This window comes from Protomyctophum parallelum, assembly GCF_964188405.1.
Source record: "Protomyctophum parallelum genome assembly, chromosome: 18".
Classification (NCBI taxonomy): Eukaryota; Metazoa; Chordata; class Actinopteri; order Myctophiformes; family Myctophidae; genus Protomyctophum; species Protomyctophum parallelum.
The window spans coordinates 34,883,502-34,909,315 of record NC_139716.1 but is presented as its reverse complement, the minus strand read 5'-3'; the positions used below and the strand labels follow the sequence as shown (position 1 = coordinate 34,909,315).

General features: G+C 44.6%; 1 protein-coding gene across 1 annotated transcript; it reads right to left on the bottom strand.

The window, feature by feature from the left end:
• Positions 1-24,114, bottom strand: htra3b (HtrA serine peptidase 3b). Its single transcript, XM_083789288.1, has 10 exons — positions 23,032-24,114; positions 12,022-12,121; positions 11,674-11,806; positions 10,240-10,329; positions 5,478-5,672; positions 4,826-4,858; positions 4,266-4,386; positions 2,981-3,038; positions 2,565-2,660; positions 1-2,304 (listed from the first exon to the last, which is right to left on the bottom strand). The coding sequence occupies exons 1-10, from the start codon at positions 23,489-23,491 to the stop codon at positions 2,136-2,138; spliced, it is 1,455 nt and encodes a 484-aa protein (XP_083645414.1). The 5' UTR covers positions 23,492-24,114; the 3' UTR covers positions 1-2,135.
• Between the last annotated feature and the right edge of the window lie 1,700 nt (positions 24,115-25,814).

The window sequence follows — 25,814 nt, the reverse complement described above, 5'->3', positions numbered from 1 at the left end:
TTGATGAAAACTTTTATTTGTTGAAACAAAACGTCATAAAACTGTTGTTCTATCAAACAGCCCTGCAGACAAACAGCGTAATGTAGGTTTCATTGCTATGGTGAGTTCCTTTACATGTAAACATTGTATTCTACATTGTGCGGTATGGGCGTGTTTACATTCACACTAGAAGCAAGAGTCCGATATTTAGTCCGGCATTAACAAAAAGAGTAGCAAAAGTACAGCAGCAGTGAGATTGCTCACATTTCTCTCAAAATGATTACATCCTTTAAAAGCAACATGACACTTTGGGAGGTTGGGGTGGTGTTACCTTGATTATGTTACTCCAAATATCGGTGAGATATCTCAAATGGTTTACTTTATTTGAAGTTGATAGTCCAAGCCTACTGACTGACTTACATTGTGCAGGTCTCAATGTCACTCTTTTAGCATGTAAAAGAACACAAAGGGAATTCTGACCGTTTATAAGATAGGCCTACGCCAGTATTTTGCCGTCTCAAGCAAACTTGAGCCACAAGAGGCACCACCGAGCCAGCTGAAGTGAGCGAGTTGCTGTGCCTCTAAGGCCTCATACACACATACAGAACACATGTTCTGTGTCTTGTCTGTGTTTAATGGCCGCTATAATGCATTTCCAATGGGAGTCACATGGTTTGATGGCTGTGTTCTGCCCATCAAACAAAAATGTTTGGTCAAGCCATGTGACTCCCATTGGAAAAGCATTGTGGCAGCCATTAAACCGAGGTCTCCGCCTTATTAATGAATTACGTTGGATGCCAGGAACGGAGATTAATCAAAAGACGGAACATTAATCATTCCAATGGGCTCTGAAGCTGATTTACTGGTTCCAACTTCATCCGGGCATTCAAGGTGTTTAAACACAGACAAGACACAGAACATGTGTTTGATATGTGTGAGTGCAGCCTAAGTAGTTAGGCTACTTTGAAGGACCAATTTCTAATCAATGGCATCAACCATTGAAGATATCTCACCAATATGTTTTGAGTTCCCATCATGACAAGGTAACTAACTACCCAAGCCTGACTTCTTACCAAAGTGTCATCGTGCTTTAAAACTGACCACAGCTAAGTGTTCACATTACGGTTATGGAATGACGTGGAGTTGCAGCATTCGGAGGGCTCAACTACGCCCCCTGTCATCCAGAAGCAGAATAAAACGCGTCACGACTTTCTTCTTTTAAAACCGATGTTCACTTTCATTGGGAGGGAGTGAAGTGTCTTGACATACATATATACATTGCAATTTAAATGTATTACAGCATGATATGACCACAGTGGACACAAAACATAAAGTCTGGTTCCCAGCCTGATTCGCTCCGTGATTTGTTTTGTCACTTAGCCAATACTGACGCAAATTTTTGCACCAGTGAGAAAAGCATGGACAAAGTTGCGCTGGCTGTCGCTGATGACGTATCTGCAACAAAGTGGCTACGTTACGTAACAGGTGACGTTATGAAATACGAGTCAAACAGGAGGCTGGCCAGACTGAGTACTGAGTAGGGAATTAAGTGACAAATCAAATCACGGAACACAGCGAATCACACTGGAAACCAGGCTACAAAACACATTAAGAACAAAACCAAAAACATCAAGTGTCTCCTATTATTAATGTCCAGCTCACATCCACATCCATGTTGTGGTGGGGGGGAAATGACCAGGCATTGTCCGACCGTCAATGTTCAGTGTGAGACAACCATGTGTTGTCTGCAGTCTATTCTGGAAGTTAAATTGCTCTTCCAGAGCTGTCCCCACCTTGGTCCTCAGACCCGTCCCGAATCTAATCAAAGTGATGCTAATAAAAGCCCGGTCTACACTTGGAGCATTCTGGGGCCACGCACCCCAAAATAGCGGCCTGCTATTTCCTGTATTTTCAGTACGCGGCACGACGCGCAACCAAATGTAAATCAGGGCGTAAAGAATCGTGTCGTATCTTGTTGATGACATCATCAGCACCATCATCATCAGACCGTTCGACCCCTCCCCCAACAACAGTGCTTAAAGAGTTTTTTTGAGGGGGGGGGTTAACAAAAAAGGAACGGCGGTGTTCGTTAGTGCCTTTTGGATTGCAAGCACAGGCCGCGGCAATGCGGCGCGGTGACCTTTGACCCTGGTCTACTACTGCATGATGACGTCGGGCTGGATGTTGAAGAGCAGGTCGTCGTTGCCGCGCCTCACCTCCAGCAGCAGGGCCGTCTCCTCCTGGAGCGCCCCCTGGAGGTCCGTGGTGGTCAACAGCGGCTGGCCGTTCAGCTTCACGATGATGTCGCCGTCCTTTATGCCGCCTCTGGTATATGGAGAGAGGGAGAGAGAGAGAGAAGACAGTGGTTAAGTGGTTCCATTAAAACCGAGAAAACATCTGTGTCATTTTAGATTTTAGCGTTGGCTGTTAAAAAATAGCAGATTTACAACCGTCTAGAATCGGCCTCAGATCTTAATGGGTACAGTTGGTTAATTGGTTTTGTGGTTCAGGGATTAAGTTGTACTATAGTTAATGTGGCTCTGAGTGGTTCAGTAATAAATGAATGTCTAAAGAACAACACATACTTCTGGGCAGGCGAGTCAGGGATGACCTCGTGGACATAGATTCCTGTGGAGACATCAGGGAAGTCTGGGCTGTGCTGTTTAAGCTCCTCCATCAGCCTGGTGCAATGCACACGCACACACACACACACACACACACACACACGCACGCGCACACGCGCACACAACCACAGACTGTGATTAATTACTGAAAACATTGTTCAATTTAACATCATGGCCAGCGCACTCTGGCAGGCAGAGTCTGTCTCAATGTTGTTTGGTATTAAGTTTTCATGACTGTCATGCAGTTTAGACAGTGTGTTGTTTATAAAACACATTCCTCTGCCCTAAGGCCGTTCACATTGAACACACGGTTCATTCATTGACTCATTGACTCATTGATTGACTCATCACTCGTCCATTCAATCAATATGACTTACGATGAAGTAATTGTCAGCATCCGTATTCCAATGAATCTCTTCTTCATGGACCTCACATCTGTAAAAGAAAAAGAGATCAGATCACAAAACATCTGGTTGTCCTGGTGTGGAGGAGTTATGATTGCATATGCAATGTCTTCAAAAAACAACAAATACTATCAAATTTAATTATCAAGATGCTTGTACAGTAGGTGCTTGATGAACATTGCCCAAAAATAGCAGATGTACGAGCAGTCTAGACTCTAGTCTAGAGGGTTTAAGTGGTTAAGACATTGAGTCGTTGTACAGTACAGTACAGTACAGTACATCAAGTTTGGGGTTAGTGTTGGGTATGTTTATATGGGAAAAACCAAAACTGATTTTAAATGATCTTATGAAAATGCTGAGAGTAAACTGACCTGCGGTTTCTTAAACATGTGAGGTAATGTTTTGCAGGAATATATTTTCTCATAAGACAGACTTTGTATTCTAGTGCTGTCCACCGGTGTTCCCAGAGAAACTCTCCTTTACTCCCTTTCCTTGTTTACGTATATTTTTTAGATAGCTTGGGTCAGCCTAATAATCCCAATGCTCGTCTCAGTGAATTTGGGGCAATCAGACCTTCAGTTACTTTGAAGGTAGAGTCACTGACTGTCTCGGGGCAGTCAAGGTTCAAGGTTGTATTTTATTGTTAGAGCGCAAAAGAGAGCAAGGAGAGCATGACATAGATTCAAGAGTCTGTCTATGCTTCTCTCTTCTTTCTATTCTGTATTATTTTTTATTAAACTTAAAGCTATTTTAATTTTGAGAGTTTGTTTATAGAAGGATAATAAGTACGTAAGTACGTCGGAGAGGCTTATTGTCAGTACAACCCAGAGCGTGAGAGTCTATCCCCATTTCACAATGCACTCCCTGGGCCTCTGGGATACTTTAGTTTGAGAGTTTATTTATAGGATACGGTTTTTTTCCACATAAATGTGAACGTCATGTACATCATATTGTATCTGTGTGTTACACACTACCTGCCCTTTTTTCCACCAAAGAAGTTTGGTTCTACAACTGGTGCCGTTCTTTATGATGGTTTATATCACACCCACTTTGTTTCCCACTTCAGGGCAAGAAGAAGTATTTTTTGGTTCCAGTTCCGAACCAACTTCTAGGGGATCTGAAGCAATGAATTTTGTTAAAAATTAGGCATGAAAAAAGAACGGAACCGGTTCAACCCTGCTGGAAAAGGGGCCACTGTGTGTGTGTGTGTGTGTGTGTGTGTGTGTGTGTGTGTGCGTGTGTGTGTGTGCGAGCTCACCTTGAGCAGCTCTATGCTTGTCCAGGGACTCGTTGAGGAAGCGAGTGATCCTGTCAGACGGGATGGCGAAGGAAATTCCTGCCGCGACCTTCAGAGTGTTGATGCCAATGACCTCCCCGTCCTGAAGGACACGCACGCACACAAGCACACGCGCGCGCACACACACACACACACACACACACACACACACACACACACACACACACTGATATTTGACTATTCCTTCTCATTGTCCTGCATTTGAGCCACAGACCACCATTTGATTACCTTTAACCTCTCAGACCCAAAACTTAGACTGTTTTCTTATCGTTGGATAAGATTGTGTGGCACCATTCTACATTCTCGTAAATTAAGTGACAATAATGTAACACTTGAGGGTCCATTTGGTTTCGTTTTAGGCTCTTAAGAGTTAAAGATCTGATAAGGGTCCATTTGGTCATTTAGCTGGGAACCACAAGCATACAGTACATCGTGCAGTACTGTATATTAGGCTATCCTAATGATATCTATACAGTATGAAAGATAACGTCTAGAGAGGTATGCAATTCCATTAGCCTTACCAGGTTGACTAGAGGTCCTCCGGAATTCCCATACTGAGAAAACACAAAAGAAAACAGAAAAAGTGTTAAACCTTTTCTACAACACAATGAGGAATTTGATGTTTTTTTATTTCTTAAGACATTTTAAAGCTTAAAGCTTATTGCTTTCTATAGGAGAGTGTAGGAGAGACAGGGGGACGTGTATGGAAGTAGAGAGAGGTGAGAGACATGCAACACATGGCTCCAGACAGACTCCAACAGGGAGATATGGTATGTGGAATATGGAATATTCTACATATTTTCCACATTTAAAGTTTCCATTCAGCCTTCATTCCAGTATGATAGTACATCGTTGCTGTCGGGCAGAAACCTCTTATCTCCATATTATACATTTTTGTGCTTTTTTTTCATAAATTAACTTGATCATACTACAGTATCACACAAAAGCATCAACAGTAGATCCACAAGCTCGTTTCGAGGTTGTAGATCTGTTACTAATTTTTACAGGAGGTAGTTTCCCTGGTTGGACGTAGCGCGTGGAAGGAACACGTTATTCCAACCAGTTCCTTAATTTCCCCCTCCATCAGGCGCCCAGTTTTAGAGACCAGGATTACTGGCGCAGCGCTACCGACTGCGCCACCACTCAGTCTGTATAAATACTGTATGTTCTTACATTAATGATAGCGTCCGTCTGGATGTAGTCCATGTCGGAGTCCGTCAGGCCCAGCTCCTTGCCGTCGCGCTGGGCGGTGCTGACGATGCCCGTGGTGACGGTGTTCTGCAGGGCGAACGGGCTGCCGATGGCCACCACGAACTCCCCGGGCCTCAGGTCAGCGCTGTGACCTAGCAGCAGCACTGGCAGCTGGATCTGGAACATCACCACACCAAGGTTATTGTATGGTTAACTATAGGTCTATAGGCCTCAGGTCAGCACTGTGACCCAGAGCCATAGAGTATGTCAGAGTTACGACAACTCCGTTCACTTCATGGGGCCAGTCCAATGGCGGCTCTTCTACATAGACTTCTATTGGCGAATAGTGACAAAGGCCTGAACCGGATGTTGACTGAATGCATTGGAGTCTATGGGCTTTACGGTGACAAACGGGTTACATGAACCACGTGACCGGGCTGTTTTCTGCCCCCTCAATGTCGTAACTCTGTTTTACTATATGGCTCTGCTGTGACCTAGCAGCAGCTTGATCTGGAACAAAATGACGAAAATGACGAGTGGACCACTCGTTTAGAAACACTGCTCTAATGACTAAATGACCTGGTGACCTATGATAACAACAATATGTCTTTGATGATGTCGATGTTATTTAAGTCAGTTACTTAAATAAATGAAATTCCACAGAACAGAGACTTAGAACGTCAAGAAGGTGAAGTGTACCGGATTGCCATGGTCGAGGCATCATTATTAGGAGATGTGCCCATATCATATGATGGCGCCGCATTTATCTGCCAGCTCATACATACTGTACTGTAAGTCATAATAATTTATGAGCAGGGGTCATCAATGTGTCCGTACACGGACAAATGTGTCCCTGGCAAAGACATTTTAGATTTTCTTTTTTACACACCATTACAGTTTTGATCATAAGGCCCAGTTACTGAATGTCAAGTCTCCAGGTTTTCTTCAGAATATTTATGCCACGTATTTACAGACACTATTGCATATTATGAGTCCACTAGTACTGGTGGTTCTCTATAGAGCACCGAAGTCTGACGTCACTTTCAGTAGAGGGCGTCAGTCCCCAGGTTCATGTATTTGTTTAGTTGCATTGAAATCCCCATTGAGGCGATTTGAGATCGCCTCATATAACAACTGTGTTTGAAAAATAAACATGTCACCCCGGCCGCTTCACTCATATGGATATGAAGAATCAACTGACTGAGAGAAAACGCTAATGTTACTGCTGCTGAATTAGTTAGATTTTCGCTAGAAGCAGACTGTATCATATATGAGTGACTGACTGTTGCAAACGATACAGAGACACCTCCCTAACAATAACGCCGAGACAGCTTGTTTATTTTTGGACCACAACGCTTATAGTAGACGATATTAAGATCACCCCATGTTATTCTCCATAGAGAAATTACTTCCGCGAACCAGGGGAATGGGTCGGGATGAGCGAGTTACGTCAGGACTTCGGTGCTCTATTGTTTTATTTGGGAGGATATCCCCTTAACTCGATCTGAGAGTGTTCAAATGGAACCAAATGGTTTCATTTGTAAACTCTCAGAGTTACAGGCCTGCAATGGTCATTCAGGGCTATCTCTTTATGTGTTTCTGTGTTTCTGCTAATATTATTGTCCACTCATTCCGTGGTGAAAATGGAATTTTGACAAAAATGTTCAAGTCAGAGAACAGAATAATGGGTGTACTGTACACTCTGAAGTGGGACTCAGCCCAGCTAATCACTTCACTAAGTGATGGGTGGGGCCTGGTTTGAGCCTAATTTGGCACACCTGCGGTAGGCCTATAAAAGCCTGTGTAGAAGGCTCCAACCAAACATTTGTCTGCCAGGTGTGAAGAGGAACTTGCACTGCTGTTTACAACTCCATGGATGCCTAGATCACTGTTTCCCAAACACTGGTGACCCATTTGTGGGCCACGGACGGACACATTGTTATGAGTCCCCTTATTTTAAATGGTTTTAATTATTCCGTACGTACAGAGACCCACTAATCTAATCTGATCTAATCAGACTATATACATGCCACACTCAAGCATGAAGGAAGCATGAGTTAAGTCCGTTGCTCTCCCCAGGTTGGCGGAGGTGTGTAGAGCCCAGGATTACATTAGATGATTGACACAGGGGTGAAAAATGGGTTACAAAATCGTGGGATAAAAAATATATATTAAAAAAAAGACTATATACATGCCAAAGGAGCCGGAGTGAGTGAATGAAAAATGGAAAGAAAAAAACAGAGTGAAACAAAGACCCAGTGAAAGAAAGGGTGTGTAGAGCCCAGGATCACATTAGATAATTGACACAGGGGTGAAAAATGGGTTACAAAATCGTGGGATAAAAAAAACTAAAAACTAAGAATGTGAAATAAACGAAGAAGGGAAGACCGAGCGAAGGAGTGATCATTGCAAGGTAGCAGCGGCATATGTTAGGTGAGGGAAGCTGAGTGTAAACACATGCTGCTTCAGCAGCATGTGGAGAGAGAGAGAGAGAGAGTTGACTAAACACCATATGATTTGAGGAAGGAGTGCGTGGACATTTTGGTACTCCCCAGACGACCGTCATCGAGAGAGAGCTAGAGGGAGAAACAGTCATGATTTAAGGAGGTCTTTCTTGTCTGACCTACAATCCATGTCCTCCTCCTCCCCACTCCTCCCCTCCCATCTGGACTGTGGGATAGTGCTGAGGGATTTGGGTCAAACACTTACATAAGTTTGTGCTCTAAAGCTTATCAGAGCTAGAGCCAGGTGTGAGAGGCCACGCAAGAGGGCTCTATGGAATGGATGCAAATATACTGTATTTATCTTATTAATTACAACGTGAAAAGGGGTGACATAGGGGAAAAGTGACACACGGAGTCAGTGTTGATTTTGACAGCAAATGTTGATTTAGTCAGTCTTTTGAATAAAATTCCATTTAGTTCTAGTCATATTTTAGTCATCTGAAATGTCTTAGTTTTAATCTTGTTTTAGTTGACTAAACACCATATGATTTTAGTAAGGAGTGAGTGGACATTTTGGTACGCTCCTCAGCCCATCATCAACACTGATGATCTGATGACCAAAGCCTCCACATAGTTGTATACACTATGTCAGTATATGTATTTCCATCCAAAGAGTCTCAACGTTCTTCTGGCAGTGTGTGAACCTTTTCTGTTATTTGTCAAAAACTTCACTTTACACATGCACTCACACGCACACGCACACACACTACTGAAAATCAATATTCCCACAGTGCTTGGGGAGGCTCAGAACGACCCCCACACACACCTGGGGCCAGAAAGATTATGCGCCTTAAACTGGGGTGGAGGGGTGGGTGCAACCACACCCTAAAAGCAGTACTATGTGTGACACACTCGGTAAACATCAGTGGTGGAAAAAGTTTTTACTTAAGTAAAAGTATCAATACTGCAATGTAGAAATACTCTATTTACAAGTGAAAGTCTGGAATTCAACATTTACTTGAGTAAACGTACAAAAGCATTGGTTTCAAAATGTACTTAAAGTACCAAGATCTGCTATTTTCAAATGGCCAAAATGTATATAGGGCTGAAGTGGTTAATGCATGTTTTGTAATAGTAATCAAAATCTACAAAGTAACTAGTAACTAAACTTTTCAATTAATTGTAGTGGAGATGCCTCTGAGGTGTAGTGGAGTAGAAGTAAAAGTATTGGAAATACTAAGTAAAGTTACAAAAAACAATACCTCAAAATTGAACTTAAGTAAATGTACTTAGTTACTTTCCACCACTCAGTAAACACACCAGAACTAGGCTCTGGTGATAATCCTTGGACCCAGTTCTCAACTTCTCACTCCCCTCCCTGTGGGAATTCCTCCCCGATCCGTCTCAACAATGAGCCCTCCCGATGAAAAAACCCCCAAAACATTTGGGAAAGTACCGCTGTGTGTGTGACTGCTAACAGAATAAGGATCATGAACAACGTGTGCACTGTTCCACTGTGTGGCTAAAGGATGAGGTGGTCATGTTTGTCTCCGGCTGCTCACCACCGAAACAGGTGAGCTTGTTTGTTGTCTGCTGCAACACTTTAAGGCCTATTCATAGTCTGGATTTTCGGTGGTTAGGTGACCACCGCTCCGGTGGTGAGCTGACCACTGGAGCTGAAATAACGTTGAGCGGTGGCGAGAAGGGCTGGAGCGGCTCGTGACGTCATGTTGTAGTTCGATGGTCACCCCACCACTGAAAATCCAGACTATGAATGAGCCTTTAGAGTTATGTCAACTAAGCAGAGGCAGGGTTAAACTATGGCTCTCATAGTGTGAACTGGACCCTTGACAGTAAGTCTACGTTAACTCATTGAGACCTGAGACCAGATTCTACAAAATATTTTCAAAATCCTGACACTTTTTCTGAAAAACTCATGTTTCTGTGTCAGTGGTGCTCAGACCTTTGCACGTCAAGGACCCCCAAAGTTATCTGTATTTGTGGGTCGACCCCATCTCAAAATATGTATTTCTGACCCCCAGAAGAAAATATTTGAGTTAAAAACATTCGCTGTGAAGTTGAACGAATATATATTAAAATCTTTGACCTTGTAGTCGATCTGCTACTTTATACAGCTAGAGCTAAAGTATAAAATATAATGGATGTGTTTAAATGCTAAAGTGACACAAGTATTAATGGTTTAAACAAGTGTGAGTTGGACTCTTGAGCCAAGAACACAAGCCCTTTAACAGTCTCAATGTGTGACTCACTTTGTGGACGAGAACAGGAAGAGATCTCACCTGTGCGTTTATCTTGATGGTAGCGATGTCCGACTTCTTGTCGATGTCCTTGATGGTGGCTTCATACGTGTCACCGTTGGACATCTTAACCTGAGAGGGGAGAGGAGAGGAGAGGAGAGGAGAGGAGAGGAGAGGAGAGGAGAGGAGAGGAGAGGAGAGGAGAGGAGAGGAGAGGAGAGGAGGGGAGGGGAGGGGAGGGGAGGGGAGGGGAGGGGAGGGGAGGGGAGAGGAGAGGAGGGGAGGGGAGGGGAGGGGAGGGGAGGGGAGGGGAGGGGAGGGGAGGGGAGGGGAGGGGAGAGGAGAGGAGAGGAGAGGAGAGGAGAGGAGAGGAGAGGAGAGGAGAGGAGAGGAGAGGAGAGGAGAGGAGAGGAGAGGAGAGGAGAGGAGAGGAGAGGAGAGGAGAGGAGAGGAGGGGAGGGGAGGGGAGGGGAGAGGAGAGGAGAGGAGTGGAGTGGAGGGGAGAGGAGTGGAGGGGAGAGGAGAGGAGAGGAGAGGAGAGGAGAGGAGAGGAGAGGAGAGGAGGGGAGAGGAGAGGAGAGGAGTGGAGTGGAGGGGAGAGGGGAGCAGTGGAGGGAAGAGGAGGCAGATAGTCAGATACTGTATATGATCGAACTGATAAGAACCAGAGCAAACAGGGCAAAGGAAAACACTAGCGCCCCAGCCCCCTCCCTCCCTTCCTCCCTCCCTCTGACCTTCGTCCCACTATTATGCTCGTATTGCATCTTTCTAAACGGCATTTGTTGTATATTTATGGATCATAGCCTACTCTGAAGTTGTTCACACAAAGTTCACATAACTTTGCTACTACAGGGAAAACATGTACATTATGATGACTTGACCTTTACACTGTGCGACCCTCTGCTGTATGTATTTTAACATGTAGGCTACCTTGAGGTGATGTTTATAAGGTGTATGTATTTTAACAGTTTGACTGTTTTTTACGCTTAACCCGCATTTTAATCAACCCCCCTTCACTGCCGAGATTGTTGTATTACCTTTAGAGCATACGCTGAATTATTTGGGCTTTTAATCCGCGAAAATCAAGCGAAAAAAGTTTCCTCCGTTTGTTATGAACGATCACACCACCCGCCATCTTGCTACACCCGGAAGACGCAGCACAGGAGCCTCCTCCATGAGGCGTTGAACCCCATTCGTTTGCATTGGCCTCAATTTCCCAGAAGCCCTAGCAGCCCACAGCATGTGACGATTTCCGGTGTCGTCATCAAAACAAATGCATCTAGTCTCTATCTCCGCGGCGAAGACGGATTTTCTTTTCATTCATTACATTACGGCGGATTAAACACATAAAACAAAAGGCGGGTATGTCCGATATGGCAGCGACATTAACCTGGAGTAATCCATTCCCGGCACGGAAACTGTTTTAACATGTAGGCTACCTTGAGGTGATGTTTATAAGTTTATGTATTTTAGTACCTTGAGGTGCTGGCGACCGGACACAGGGTTGTTGTTGGACACCACGTGGGCGTTGGTGATGATCAGGCCCGTCTCGGACATCACAAACCCAGAGCCGCTGGACAGCGGGACGTTACGGCCAAACAGGGGATGCCTGTTTGGGTCGCATGCATTAAAGACAAATTAAATCTCACGACTGAAAACATCTGCACATACACTAGCACTGTATCCTAAACAATTATGATGTTTTAGTAATATTGTTCCTGCTGCTCAACATACTCAACCAGGTGAAGATACTGTCTCACAGACATTAATACAGAGGTTTCTTCCGGACAGCGACTAGATGGTATGTGAATAAAACGTGCATACCTGAGGAAGAGCTCTATGTGGACCACGGCCGGGGCGATCTTCTCCACCACGTCGGCGATGAAGTTGAACTTGTAGCGCGGACTGGCAGGGTGTAGCAGACCTGTACTAACACACACACACAGGCACGATGAGTTTTAATACAGACCTGTACTAATACACACACACACACTGGCATGTTGATGTTTTAGTGTACTTCAACTTCACAAACACACAGGCGTTCATTTTAACCCCTTATTTGAGTGTCCCATAGGGCTCTATATACAGCACTGTCTCCCAAACAGTGGGTTGTAGAATGCAGAAATCGACTTTTAAGAAGTATAGTGAGAATAGCAGATGTACAAGCTCACAACATGGCACGAAGGGACACGTTGTGAACTTGTATATCTGCTATTTTCACTAGTTTGGGTCCTGGGGAGATATCAAATTTCCCTTTTGGGTCTTGAGCTAAATAGTTTTAACCACTGCTCTACAGTATACTGTAGGCCTCCCTCCTGTTTTTGGAACCATTTCTGGAACCAGGTTTTATCTACATGGTCAGAGCTGGTTATGTGGACTTCACGTCTGCTATAGAGCTACAATAGCAGTGGTTCTCAAATGTTTTCATTCCAAGGACCACCCTAACTCTCTCGAGCTGTAAGGGTCCATTTGGAACCCCATAGGAATCGTTAAAGAGAACCGTTAAGGAACGGACCGTTAAGAGGGATTTTTTTAGGAACCAGTAGAGCCTAGGCTCTGTACTGTATGTGGGTGACAGTCTGAGACCTTGTCAGAACAACCGGTCTTGGCTCTCTAACATACCGTAGTTATTTCGAGGACACCGCGTTTATTTACTTCTGCACAGTGTTTTTCCTCTTTCTTCTCCGTTCAACGCGTCTCTTATTATGACTTGTGGCGGCGAGGGTTCACCTGACCTGCACTTGTCTCTAAGTAGTACAGAAAATAATCCCCGGCTTGGCAAAACACACGCTGAAAAAACCAGACCAAGGAAACACAGTCCTGTCCTGAAACCGAAACCAGACCGAGGAACAAAGTATGGAGAGAGTGCCTCGACCACGGTGTCTAGAAATAACCCTGTCCCTGACCATAATTACGCTGCGTTTCCATGTTATGTGGATGTGTGTATTCAATGGTGCAACGACGGACTCCAGCCACCCAGAAACCAAAGGCCTAAACATATAACTCCAAAAGACTCACTCCCATTTACTCTCTTAAAAGGTACATGAAACTCCTGGCCTTGATTTTGCAGCTTATTTTCCCCGGCTCGCGCTACAGCGAATTAAAAACATGGCAGGCAACATGGCATGGCAACAATGCAGCTGCAGCTAATTAGATTAATGATGGGCGTGTTAGATTCGCCAGTAGTAGTCAACAGATGTGTCGACACCTAACTCTAAACACCTCCCCCATTGAACTAATCTACAGTTGCAGCTGTGGTGCTTACATCACTGCATCCTATGAGGTCAGCGCCAGGGCCCTGTCAGCGCCAGGGCCCGTCGGTCACACATACGTGACAGAAGCCTTGAAAAGCCAATGCATGCTGATTTGTCAGGCTCTTCATTTTCCCATGTGTTGTCTTACTTCATTTGACTTACATGTCGGAGTGGTTGGCTCCCTGAAAGAAAACTACAAGCTAAACAGGCTGCCAACGTGGGGTCAGAGAGGTACTATATTTCAGTCATAGCTCCCAAACTAATGCATTTAGGCATTTCAACTTTATACAGTAGTAGGTGTTCATGTGGTAAAACCATGACGTGGGGTCAACCACAGCACTTCTTTTCTATTGGAAATGGCCTGATCCAAGTTCACCAGTGTTGAACTTGAACCCCATAAAGCTCAGACGTGTTAGATGACACACGCCTCAGCGGTGTCTCTGCACCGCAACAGGAAACGCTGCATTATTCTCATAGAATGTAAATTAACGAGAGGCTGACACTTCTTCTGACATGCATGTGACTGACTGCATGAGGCCTTATGCAGCCTGCCTGCATGTGTCCTTATGCAGCCTGCCACGATTTGGATCTGAACTGGGAAAACAAATCAATCAGCCTAGGTTTTACATTCACCTTTGAAACCACTTTAAGCCCAATAGGCTATTGTGCTGTCCGACGGATAGTGAAAATAGGTGATCTGCTATTTTTGCTATTTTTCGTTCTCTTTCAACCAACTTAAAGGTATATTCAGTGATTTCACTTAATTCAAATATGACTTATTTTTTTGTTTTGTTGTGATAATCCTCCCTACTATAGAGTGTGCTGGCCATATAAGGAGTTCCTCCCTGTCCCCTGGGGGTCAAAAAAACCTTAGTTTCGTTTTTGACTCTCTATCCTGATTGGACGAAAGGCTGGGTCCCACAGCCAAAAATGAAACCTAAGGTTTTTTGAGTGAAATCACTGAATATACCTTTAACCAGTACAGTCTTAACCAGTACAGTCTTAAAACCTCTATTCCTAGTAAAACAGAGACTAGTTGCAACGGTACTTGGTGCACTCTTTCCCCCCCACTCTACACCAAATCTTTTTGCTGAAAATAGTCGATCCACTGTACAGGCTTGTAGATCTGCTATTTCTGGCATTATATGTTCCCCCAGAGATCCCAGAATAGGGACGCTCCCGGGGCTCAAGTGGTTGTTATTCACAGACGAATTTTCAAAAATGATTTGTAAAATAGCAGATCTATAGATTATTTTGCACAGTTTTCGATGCCACGGTTAGAGTGGTTAAAACCGCTGCTGAAAGCACTTTTTAGACTCGACATGTAAACCCATACCTCCACCCCCCCGCCCCGCCCGCAGACCACACGCTCCCTCTGATTGGCTGTTTATTGGCTCCCGTTCTGTCACGTCGTGCGGTCAGTGGTCTCTGACTCTCTCTCCACCGTGCCGCTCTGCTCTGGAAGCACTTTGTCCAGAAAACATCTGCTTGTCATTGTGATCTCTTTAAGAGAGAGAAAGGATGGAAACGTGCTGCACGCCCAGATCACTTTCACTTTCAATTTAATGCCAATATTTTGGTACTTTTACCCAAGCACAAAGCTTACATTTTACTTTGCTACTTTTACTTAAACCCATTCAGGTTAGACACCATGGTGAGGAACACATTTCTTCGGGGTTTAGCCGAGAGGAAGAGTGAGGCGGAGGGGGCCCTTCAAACGTCATGTCAGACAACTTACTTACTTACAATATGTGAGATGTCTGAGTGATAAGAGTCACTATACTGATGACAAGCACACTAAACGAAACAAGATAGAGATCTATAGATTCAGACTATATGGGATCTCATTTCTAAATTTGAGCAAGAATCGTGCAGCACTAGTTGTCTGTCCAATTCTTATGTTTTTGCTACAAGAGAGACTTCAAGAGAGGTTTAAGTCGAGCACTTTGATGTTGTCTGTTTAAACTAAGCCAGTAGTTGGCTCCAGGTGCTACATTTTGAATGTAGTAATGTTCAGCACACACACACGCACACGCACACGCACACGCACACGCACACGCACACACACACACACACACACACACACAGGACTCGCCATGCAGGCAGGTAAAATTGGGAATTGGAAGCTTCCTGGTTCGATCCCCACTAAGCTCCCACTGTGTTGGTGTCAAATGAAGTGTCCTTTTTTTCATTGAGGTGCCCAGATGTCCAAGATGCTCACTTGACCTGTATCTCCACTACCACGTCAAAGGAACCACAGAGGGCATCACAGAGCAGGGGGCATATCCCTATGATGTTTACATGATCCCTATGTTCATCACAGAGCAGGGGGCATATCCCTATGATGTTTACATGATCCCTATGTTCATCACAGAGCAGGGGGCATATCCCTATGATGTTTACATGATCCCTATGTTCCATCACAGAGCAGGGGGCATATCCCTATGATGTTTACATGATCCCTATGTTCATCACAGAGCAGGGGGCATATCCCTATGATGTTTACATGATCCCTATGTTCATCACAGAGCAGGGGGCATATCCCTATGATGTTTACATGATCCCTATGTTCATCACAGAGCAGGGGGCATATCCCTATGATGTTTACATGATCCCTATGTTCCATCACAGAGCAGGGGGCATATCCCTATGATGTTTACATGATCCCTATGTTCATCACAGAGCAGGGGGCATATCCCTATGATGTTTACATGATCCCTATGTTCATCACAGAGCAGGGGGCATATCCCTATGATGTTTACATGATCCCTATGTTCCAGTTGTTCTACTGCATGTTTCAATGCACCATCTCTTTCCAGGGTCCAATGCAGGAACACATAAAAGAGTCCTGGTGTGTACTATGCTGAGTATGCTCCCACCACGTTTCATGAAAATCTGCCCATCTAGTTTTGATTTTGACCAACATCAACCCCCCCCCCCCCCCCCCCTCATTCCTCATGGAAAGCAGAACGTTTCAACAGCGTCCTTGTGAGTGAGCTCACCAGTAAAACCTCACCTCAGCTCACCTTGAGCCAACTGATGAATGATGTCTAAACGACATCCGAAATCTACACACACACATACAAATAATGCAAGCTAAGGGAATCTCACGATCAGACACACACACACACACACAGTTAAATGCTACAAATTGCCCCGTGGCCCTAGCTGGTTTGGCTACCCCGACATTATCAAAGCCACCTGATGGCACACACTTGGCAGTGCACTCGGAAAGCCGAGGCCGAGTGGTGAACGCCGGTGACCGATAATGATGACTGTGTGTCTCACTTTAAACGGGACAGAATCAGCTCTGGGGTTTCCGCACAGTCAGCTGCATGATGCCATTCATTCAGAGGCATTTATCTTTTGGATCTGGACTTCTAGGAAAGTGTGGTTTGGTGTTTCTAGGTCTGTAGGGTGAGCTGGCATTCAGACGCTACGGGTATACGGTTGGAACGCCTGAGATCTGAAGTCACTGGGTTTGTTTCAATCTCATACATAGTCATTACTTTAGAAGAAACCACATAGTGCTTGTTCATGCGTAGGCCAAGATTCAAAAATAGCAGATCTACAAGCTTGAGCATCTTTTGTAATCATCTTTTGTAATCAACATTTTTGAAAAAAATTACAAAAATCGTGGGATAAAACATATAGAAAATAATAATAATACAGTCTATATTACAATCTGTCTGTAATACAGTCAATGATACGGTCTACCATTCATTTTCAATGGAAACCAGCGACATGAAGATACAAAGATACATCCGACATCCGATTTGCAGCTGCTACAAAAGCTACAACAGCTATAAAGCTACAAAAACGTTGAGCTTCAACTTCAGCTACAAAGATACAACGCTACAAATACACTGTGTAGCATTGCATCTTTGTATCTTTTGCATCTGCCCGTGTGAATCCAGCATGAGTCAATAATGTAATGACCGGTTGAGTCTCTGGTAGGTTGTGTGTGTGTGGCAAAAAATAAGTCAATTTTTGGGTGAACTACTCTAATGTCGTAAAAAAGTAGGTATGCTCAGTAAAAAAAAAACAAGTCACACTTCTTGTAGGGCGGACTTCCACTTTTGTCAAAATGATAAGGCCTGAATGGCGAATGTCGCTCCAAACTCGAATAACATAAACACAGACTTCCCGGAACTGGAGAATTACGGAGATTATCTTCAAACCGAACCGTGTGTAATCTAAGCAGTCATACTGACTGGGTGGTTCACAACAATACACAGAACACACACGCACGCATGCACGCAGGCGCACACACACACACACACACACACACACACACACACACACACACACACACACACGCACACGCACACGCACACGCGCACACGCAGAGAATTCACACGCACTTTCATGCGACAATAACAAGTTCTTGCAACCCTAAGTTGCTGTAATGACACAGACATTCATGTGTGTAATGTGTGTGTGTGTGTGTGTGTGTGTGTGTGCGCGTGCACACTGCTCAGACAATAAAGGGCTTATATGATCAAAGAGCAGTGTGTGTAAAGTGGTCTCTTTACTTTGGGGACGTCTTACTTCCTCACTCGGGACCATGGCCTGACCGCAGTCTGTGTGTGTGTGTGTGTGTGTGTGTGTGTGTGTGTGTGTGTGTGTGTGTGTGTGTGTGTGTGTGTGTGTGTGTGTGTGTGTGTGTGTGTGTGTGTGTGTGTGTGAGGGTGTGTGTGTGTGTGTGTTCGTGCGTGCGTGCGTGTGTGCGTGCGTGTCTACACTATAGGGACCGAAAAAGTCCCCACAATCCTAATAAGACCAAATCCTTGACCTATTGATACGGCTGTCATTTTCATTCTAACAATTAGCAAAGCATTCATTCATCGCGGGGTCAGTGTTAGGATTACAGTAGAGGGATTAGCATTGATTGGTTGAATACTTTATTAACAGATAAAAAGCACAGGAAAGTACAGCTCAATACAAGGTCTGCTAACAAGAGGGTTTAAAACCCAAGGAAGCCCATGGCTTGTTTCCATTGGGGTCCTTCATACTCAATTCATCACAATTAGGGGATTGTCGGAGGTTCTCAAAGTGGGGTCCGGGGACCCCTTGAAAAGGGTTCTATAGGGGGTCCCCAGCCATGCAAATGAGTTAATACAGCATCAAAATCAGTTTAACCACTATTCGTTGCTGTCATGAGAAACCACCTAACTCCCTTTTTTTTTCTTGAACACCCTTTACGTCTGTGTGTTGGTTATAACAATTTGGAACCAAGTATTAAAAAGTGCTTTGGAGTCGGACAAAACCTCTTAACTCCATTGGACCCTCAAACTGTCTGCTAAAGCAACTAACTCCACCACCTGGCACCTCTCTCCCTCTCATGCAAGTAATTGACAATATATAAAGTCACAATGCAAACTTTGATGAGACAGTATTGCTTTGCTTTAAAAAATAAATAATAATGTGTGTGTAGGCGTGTATTCACGTGAGCCCATGTGCACCTGTGTGTATGTTTTGATTTTCCACGTGTGGATTTGTGAGTGTCAGACTGTCCCGGGGGCGTGGTGACTGACAGTCTCTGTGGGACCATACTGGTGATGAGTCTACCATGAGCGTACGCGCACACACACGCACACTGACACACGCACACATGCGCAAGCACACACACACACACACACACACACACACACACACACACGCATGCACAAGCAGTCAAGGACACACATGCACGCACGCACACACACACACACACACACACACACTACAATGTCATCGCTGTCATGCAAAAACCTCTTATCTCCATATTCTATTCTTTTTAATATATAAATTAACGTGATCATACTACTACAGTCAGTGTCACACAAAAGCATCAAACGTAACAGATCTACAGAGCTTGTATAGATCTGCTACCTTTGATGATTTTGAATCCTGGATCCCATGTTTTGGGACATGTAAGGTTTCCACCCGACGACGACGTGCTTCTGTTTCCTCCATCACCTGTCTCTTAGTATACTGCTGCTTAATTTCCACACAAACTGGAAACTGGGTTTAGCTTTTGTGGTCGGACTGGCTTCTGTACACAGCAAAGACAGAGCTGTCTTATGTAGAGGACTGGCTTCTGTACAGCACAGACAGAGCTGTCTTATGTAGAGGACTGGCTTCTGTACACAGCACAGACAGAGCTGTCTTATGTAGAGGACTGGCTTCTGTACAGCACAGACTGAGCTGTCTTATGTAGAGGACTGGCTTCTGTACAGCACAGACAGAGCTGTCTTATGTAGAGGACTGGCTTCTGTACAGCACAGACAGAGCTGTCTTATGTAGAGGACTGGCTTCTGTACAGCACAGACAGAGCTGTCTCATGTAGAGGACACACGTGCAGAGGTATATTGGGTTGCATTCCGCTTATGTCAACTTTCCAGGTGTTCACATTAAAAAAGCTCTTCCATGATTCCACTTGACCTAGATATGCATGACGGCCATGGAGACTTTGGCTACCGTGGTCATTTTCGGTCCAGTTGTAATTATCAACTGTGGACCTAGACAAGTCTTCTAGCTTGCCAAAATAAAGTACCCCCCGCTGTTTTTCTGTAAATATAGCCTACTTTTACTGCTCCTAGTATTGATGATTTATTGTACAGTAGTGTATATGTCTTTATGTGTCTTGACGAATTGAATACACAGGACGACAATGGAAAGGGCCCTCCTGCAGCTGCCCATGCATCCTGTCTAAACATGTTTGTCTCTCACCCATGAGAGACAAAGATCCACTCTAGTTTAAAACATTATTTATGCTATTAATGTGAATTGTGATTCCAGATACCACACCGTTCCTTCCCTGTGTGGAGGAGTGGACTTGGAGAGGGTTTTGCTGGAATGACAAATGTCCTGGCTGCGAGGCCAAGCATCATAACGTCATCCCGACCACTGCCAAGGACTGACTTGTTGAAATCCCCACTTCCACTGTGTGGTGACCGTAATAACATACAGTGTTTTTGGTGAAAGCAAAACACTTCCGCAGTGTTGGTAAAGCTATCAACAACACACACACACTCATGCACGCGCACATGCACGCACGCACGCACGCACGCACACACACACACACACACACACACACACACACACACACACACACACACACACACACACGATAACGATGTGTAATGGTATGCATTGTGAGCCTGTAAATCTATCATAAAACATTTTGGTCCCTGGCACAAAAGTATTTTCAGATGGGGGTCAATACCAAATACAAACAGTTTGAGAGCCAACTCAAAATAAAACTCTTCCACAGTGTTGGTAAAGGTACAGACAGACATGCCCAGCTCCTTTCTCACTGACAATGTTCAGACAATTCACTGTCTTGTCAATGGCATGATCTGTGAAGTTCTCAAATGGCACATCTGCAGCTTACAGTAAAACTCAAAGTAAGCCCCCACAGATCCATGATCCACTAGCTTACTGTGTTTCTGTTTTTACATTTCTGTCTAATAAACTATTCAATCAATCAATCAATCAATCAATGTGAGTCTGTGTCAGGCACTGAAAATAGGCCATCTTTTATAAGCTCACAGCTTGGAGACCAGCTATTTTTAGGCTTTTGAAAGTGGCAACAAATAAAGAAAAGGGGAAAATAATGTATTTTACGGGTTGAAGTTTCACTGCCCCAGCCTCCCCTCTCCCCAGATGCAGCAGTGCTTTATGGGAGAATACACATCGTTCCACTGGTTGACTGACCAGACCCCCTCCTCCTGGCTGTCTGTCCACTCCACACACTGGCTTCTCCTGCATGCATGTGTTTGGTCCGGAGCCACAGGTTAGTTTTAACCTGCCACAGGTTAGTTTTAACCTGTCGCACATGCTTGAAGCCACGGGTGGGTTTTAACCCGGCCAAGGGTTAATTGTAACCGGCAGCGCATGTCGCGAGCGATGGTGTTGTCAGACTAATGCCTGGCTGTCGGACGTATATGCACCCCCACGGGTTTGCAGTAATAGGCTGAGCTATCTAGTCAAACATCCTTGAGTTTATTATCATTTCATGTGATGACCATGCACTGCTCATATCGGCTACTGTAGCTACAGGTTTCTGGTGGTCGCTAAATGTAAGGTGCAATTGGCATTGGTGCAACCAATTGTTTTGTTCCAGACAGATGTTTGGGTACATAACATGGGTGCCCAAAGTGGGAGGGAGGGTGCACTCTACTTTAGATCTGTGTACTGGAGTGGCCGGTAGAGCAGCAGGATGGATTGTTTATAACTTACCGTATACAATAACCCTGGCATCCTTCATTTAGGGCCAATGCCAGAAGATAGCAGATCTACAAGCTCACAACACATCGACATGTGAGGCGTTATGAGCTTGTAGATCAGCTGTTTGTAAGGAAGTATAATCCTGAAGTGGTTAATTAATGAGTGAGCCAGTCAGTCTCACATAGCATAGTCTGTTCTGTTCAGTCTGAATTGTGGTTCAACAGACTATCTTTTCTGGTCCAAACAACAGGTTTTAAAAAAACTTTAATAGACAACACCTGCACCTTTTAAACCTTGTTTACGGACTGTGGTAAACACACACTATTTAATACAGTGTATAAACAAAGATTTAAAGAGCAGCTGCAGTCTAATGAAAGACAGTAAGGCTTATATATTAGGATTTTTTTCTTTTACAGAGGTTAAGGTCATGCACGTAGCTTTACAACCTATATTTTAAATAGTCACAAACCTTTTCTTGTCAAGGAGCCCTAAACTGATATATATATATTTTTTTTTATTTGGCCACAGGCCCCCATTTGAAAATATGTTGTGCCAGTGACATGCACCAAGATTTGTAAACATTAAGTTTGACAAGATTTTATATATTATTTTAAAGAAAAAATACATCACATATGCCTATATGTGCACCGTGAGCTTGAGCTAGAGTGACTGTTTTCAAATAGACACAAAATAAAATGAGGCTTAAATGTTTTAAACTGCTCCTCGTGTTGCTGTGGAGTGGACCCCCTGGAACCCCGCAACGACCCCTGGTGGTCCACAGACCCCCACTTTATAAACATCTTCCCTGATGTGCGCCATGCAGCCGATAAATCTCCACTGACACGATGACAATTGCAAGCAGACTGAAGAAGTCTTTCCTTCCAGACTGCAGAATAGGAAAACATGATGAACATCTTCTTTTCTTTTATAAAAGAAAAGTCCATACTTCCTCCAGTCTGACAACTCAATTTGAGAATAGGCCTATAGTTAAAGTAGGCTATAGGCCTATCATGAATCTTGATATGAAACAGGGGAAGTTGCAAATGTGTCTGCACTCACATCTATTTCTTAGTTTACTTTTTTTTGTTTGTCCCAATCCATTTTATTTATAGCACATTTTACAACTCGAGGTTTACAAAGTGCTGTACAGAAAATCTAAAATGTAACTGTAACACTGTAGGCCTATATTTATATAACTATAGCTAAAACACAGAAAACAGCAAAAAATTGTTTGGTAATGTAATTCTCATGCCAATTAAAAGGCTGAATTGAACTGAACTGCAGGGTAGTGGTTTAGCTTATCAATAAAGACATCTACGAGAGTCTAAATCTTAGGCTAATGGTAGGTCAGATATAAGTGACTTACCGGTCCCTAGACTCCCTACGGCGCTGCTGCTGTCGCCGCTGCACGCCCCCTTCTGGATGTGGCTGACTCCGGGCAGGCCCTGCTGCAGCGCCTTGCGGCTGCTGGCCTTCAGCTGGCACACGTTGCCGTACGTCCTGCCGTCGCTGCCGCACACCTTGCCCGCCAGCTTGCACTGGCAGAAGCCCTTGGAGGAGAGGCGCTTGCCCGCGGGGTGCTTGCACTCGAGGCCGTCGCCGCACGGCAGGTCGTCCTTGCGGCCGCACGGCTCGCCCTCGCCCTGCGCGCACACCAGGCAGCAGTTGCAGCGGTCGGGCACGTAGCCGCTGGGACAGCTGGGGCTGGGGCACGTGCTCACGTCGCACCGGGTGGGACACTTGTCCCTGGCGGGGTCCGCGCTCACCAGAGCCCCGAGGTGGTGGAGGTGGAGGACCGCCGCGGTGACGAACAGAAGGACCTGCATGTTGTCTTTTCTTTGTTTAGATGAAATGCTGATACTGTCAGTCAACGTTTTTGTTGACTGACAAATTGAGTATGAAGGACACCAATGGAAAAACAAGCCCAATATTATACGCTTTATTTGGGTTTAAATCCTCTTAGCAGAGAAGAAGCAGACCTTGTATCGAACTGTAAGCTACTTATTTATCTGTGCTTTTTTTTCTTCTTCTGCAAGCTGTCAATAAAGTATTCAGTCAGTCAATCGATAAGAAATGATTGAATGCCCATAAAAAGTACAAAATAAACGGGATGAAAGTTTTACGCAGAGATCATGAGTCCATTGCTAGCTGAATGTCCACTGTGGAGAACTTGCCAAAACGCTCCGCGCTTTTACGCATCGCTTTCCCAACGTTTCGCGGATAGAAACGTCTTGCAGCGAGAGAAACCCGTTACCCGGTCCCTGCCTCGTCGTTACTGCAGAATGCACATGAGAGACTGCCTGTCACCCAAAATGCATGCTAAAATCAGCCCAAACCACTCCAAAACGCCGCGCGTAAAAAACCGTGCGCCGGAGCGTCTATTAGCGGTGACTTACAGCTGGCAGTGAGCGCGTCCACTCGCTGGCTCAGCTGCAGCTGCTGAAGGCTGCTTTTCTACACGACGTGGAGCCTATGATTTGTTGTTGCGAGTTAAAGGGGCAGTCCGTATAAGGTTAAAGGGGCAGTCCGTCCAATCCATCCACAGCAAACAGCCGGCTGGAGAGAGCGCCGGGGAGGAGATTCTGGAAACACAACTGCCCCTAGAGGGCGTGGTTTAGGGTTTTTACGCTTCATCACACACAACACACAAACGCACACACACACAAACGCACGCACACACACACACACACACACACGCACACACACACACGCACACGCACACACACGCACACACACATTGCAACATCTGTCATTGCAGCATCTGTCTGTGCATGACTTCAACATCAGAGCACAACTCTCTCATGCAACAAAGTATTAATCTGCATGTAGCCTACAAGTTTTTTCTGCACACGACACAACTTCAAGCCGCCAAGCAAATCACATTATGAATTCCTGGAAAACGCAGCAGAAATTACGTGTAATGTTATCGACCCCCCCCCCTCTTTCTTCTTCTTTTGAAAACATTAAGTAATTCATTCTTGCTCGCAGACTCGGTCCATGAGATGATGTTGATGAGCGCATGCTTTCGTTCCCCTTGTAAGGGCAATTTGATGTGACCAGACCATTCACTCTCTCTCTCTCTCACCTCGCAGATGTGGGTCTGTTTTTAGTGCATACTTTTCTCTCCGGCACATGCTGACAATCCCAGGCCAGAATGTTGTGGTCTGCCTTCTGTCACGGATGGATGGGTGGCCAAAATTGGCCGTGCAGCTTTGTTTACATTAGAGGACAGAGGTGTCCACCCACCGTCCAGTGGCGGAATAAGTACTCTTTTTGAGGGGCACTATCCCATCCTATGTCCAGCTTTGAGGGTTTGTGTAAACACAAAAATCGAAGACAAAAGTGAGGACGCAAATTGTGATTGGCCGGAATGAGAGGAGTCAAAAGTGCTCATTCTGGGTTATTGCACAAAAATGTATTTGAAAATAACAAAAATTGTTGATCTGCTGAATAGCCTGGCTAGTCCACACCAATCGTGTTGCAATTGCAACTCCTTGCAACCAAAATGGCACCGGTCTGCAACGGTCTCTAAAACGGTTTTGTTGTTGTGGACTGGCCTTGCATGCAGCCTTAGTATAACAGTTGTCTTCAGTGATTTATGTATATTTCGAATTAATAATCTATCTGCAAACTATCTACCGGTAGTAACTAAAGCTGTCAAACAATATTGGCAGAGTAAAAAGTACAATATTGAAGTATCATGTATGTAAAGTATACTGGAAATAAAATGGAAATACACAAGTAAAGTAAAAGTACCTCAAAACTGAACTTAAGTACCGTACTTGGTTAATGGTTACATTCCACCACTGCCAATATCATGGATGGGTGACGATGGAGGTTTGTTTAAGTTATAGAACGGAGGGGTGTCCAGTATTTCACCCTACCGTGGCTGCTGTTTATTTGGAAACCCCCCCCCCCATCTCAGTCACCGGTGGATCAGAGGAGACACACGAGTCCTTGTTCTGCCAGGAAAAAAAAGGAAAAACAAAACTCTTCTGGGCTTAAATAGAGCGACACCACGCAGGCAGGCAGCACTCTGCTCATATTTGTTTGGCCCTTTAAACATACTCTTCTCTGCTTTCCTCTCGAGCTGACTTGCATTATATAGTCAGTGTAATGTGATGGAAGGGCTCCAAGCGTTACGAATGT

What these genes read in the sequence shown, in the direction of transcription:
- htra3b (XM_083789288.1), bottom strand. Translation starts at nt 23,491, where the DNA reads ATGCAGGTCCTTCTGTTCGTCACCGCGGCGGTCCTCCACCTCCACCAC. An exon ending in CCGGTCGCCAGCACCTCAAG is followed by an intron (nt 10,330 to 11,673) that starts GTACTAAAATAC and finishes CTCCCCTCTCAG; the next exon opens with GTTAAGATGTCCAACGGTGA. An exon ending in GAGGACCTCTAGTCAACCTG is followed by an intron (nt 4,387 to 4,825) that starts GTAAGGCTAATG and finishes CGTGTCCTTCAG; the next exon opens with GACGGGGAGGTCATTGGCAT.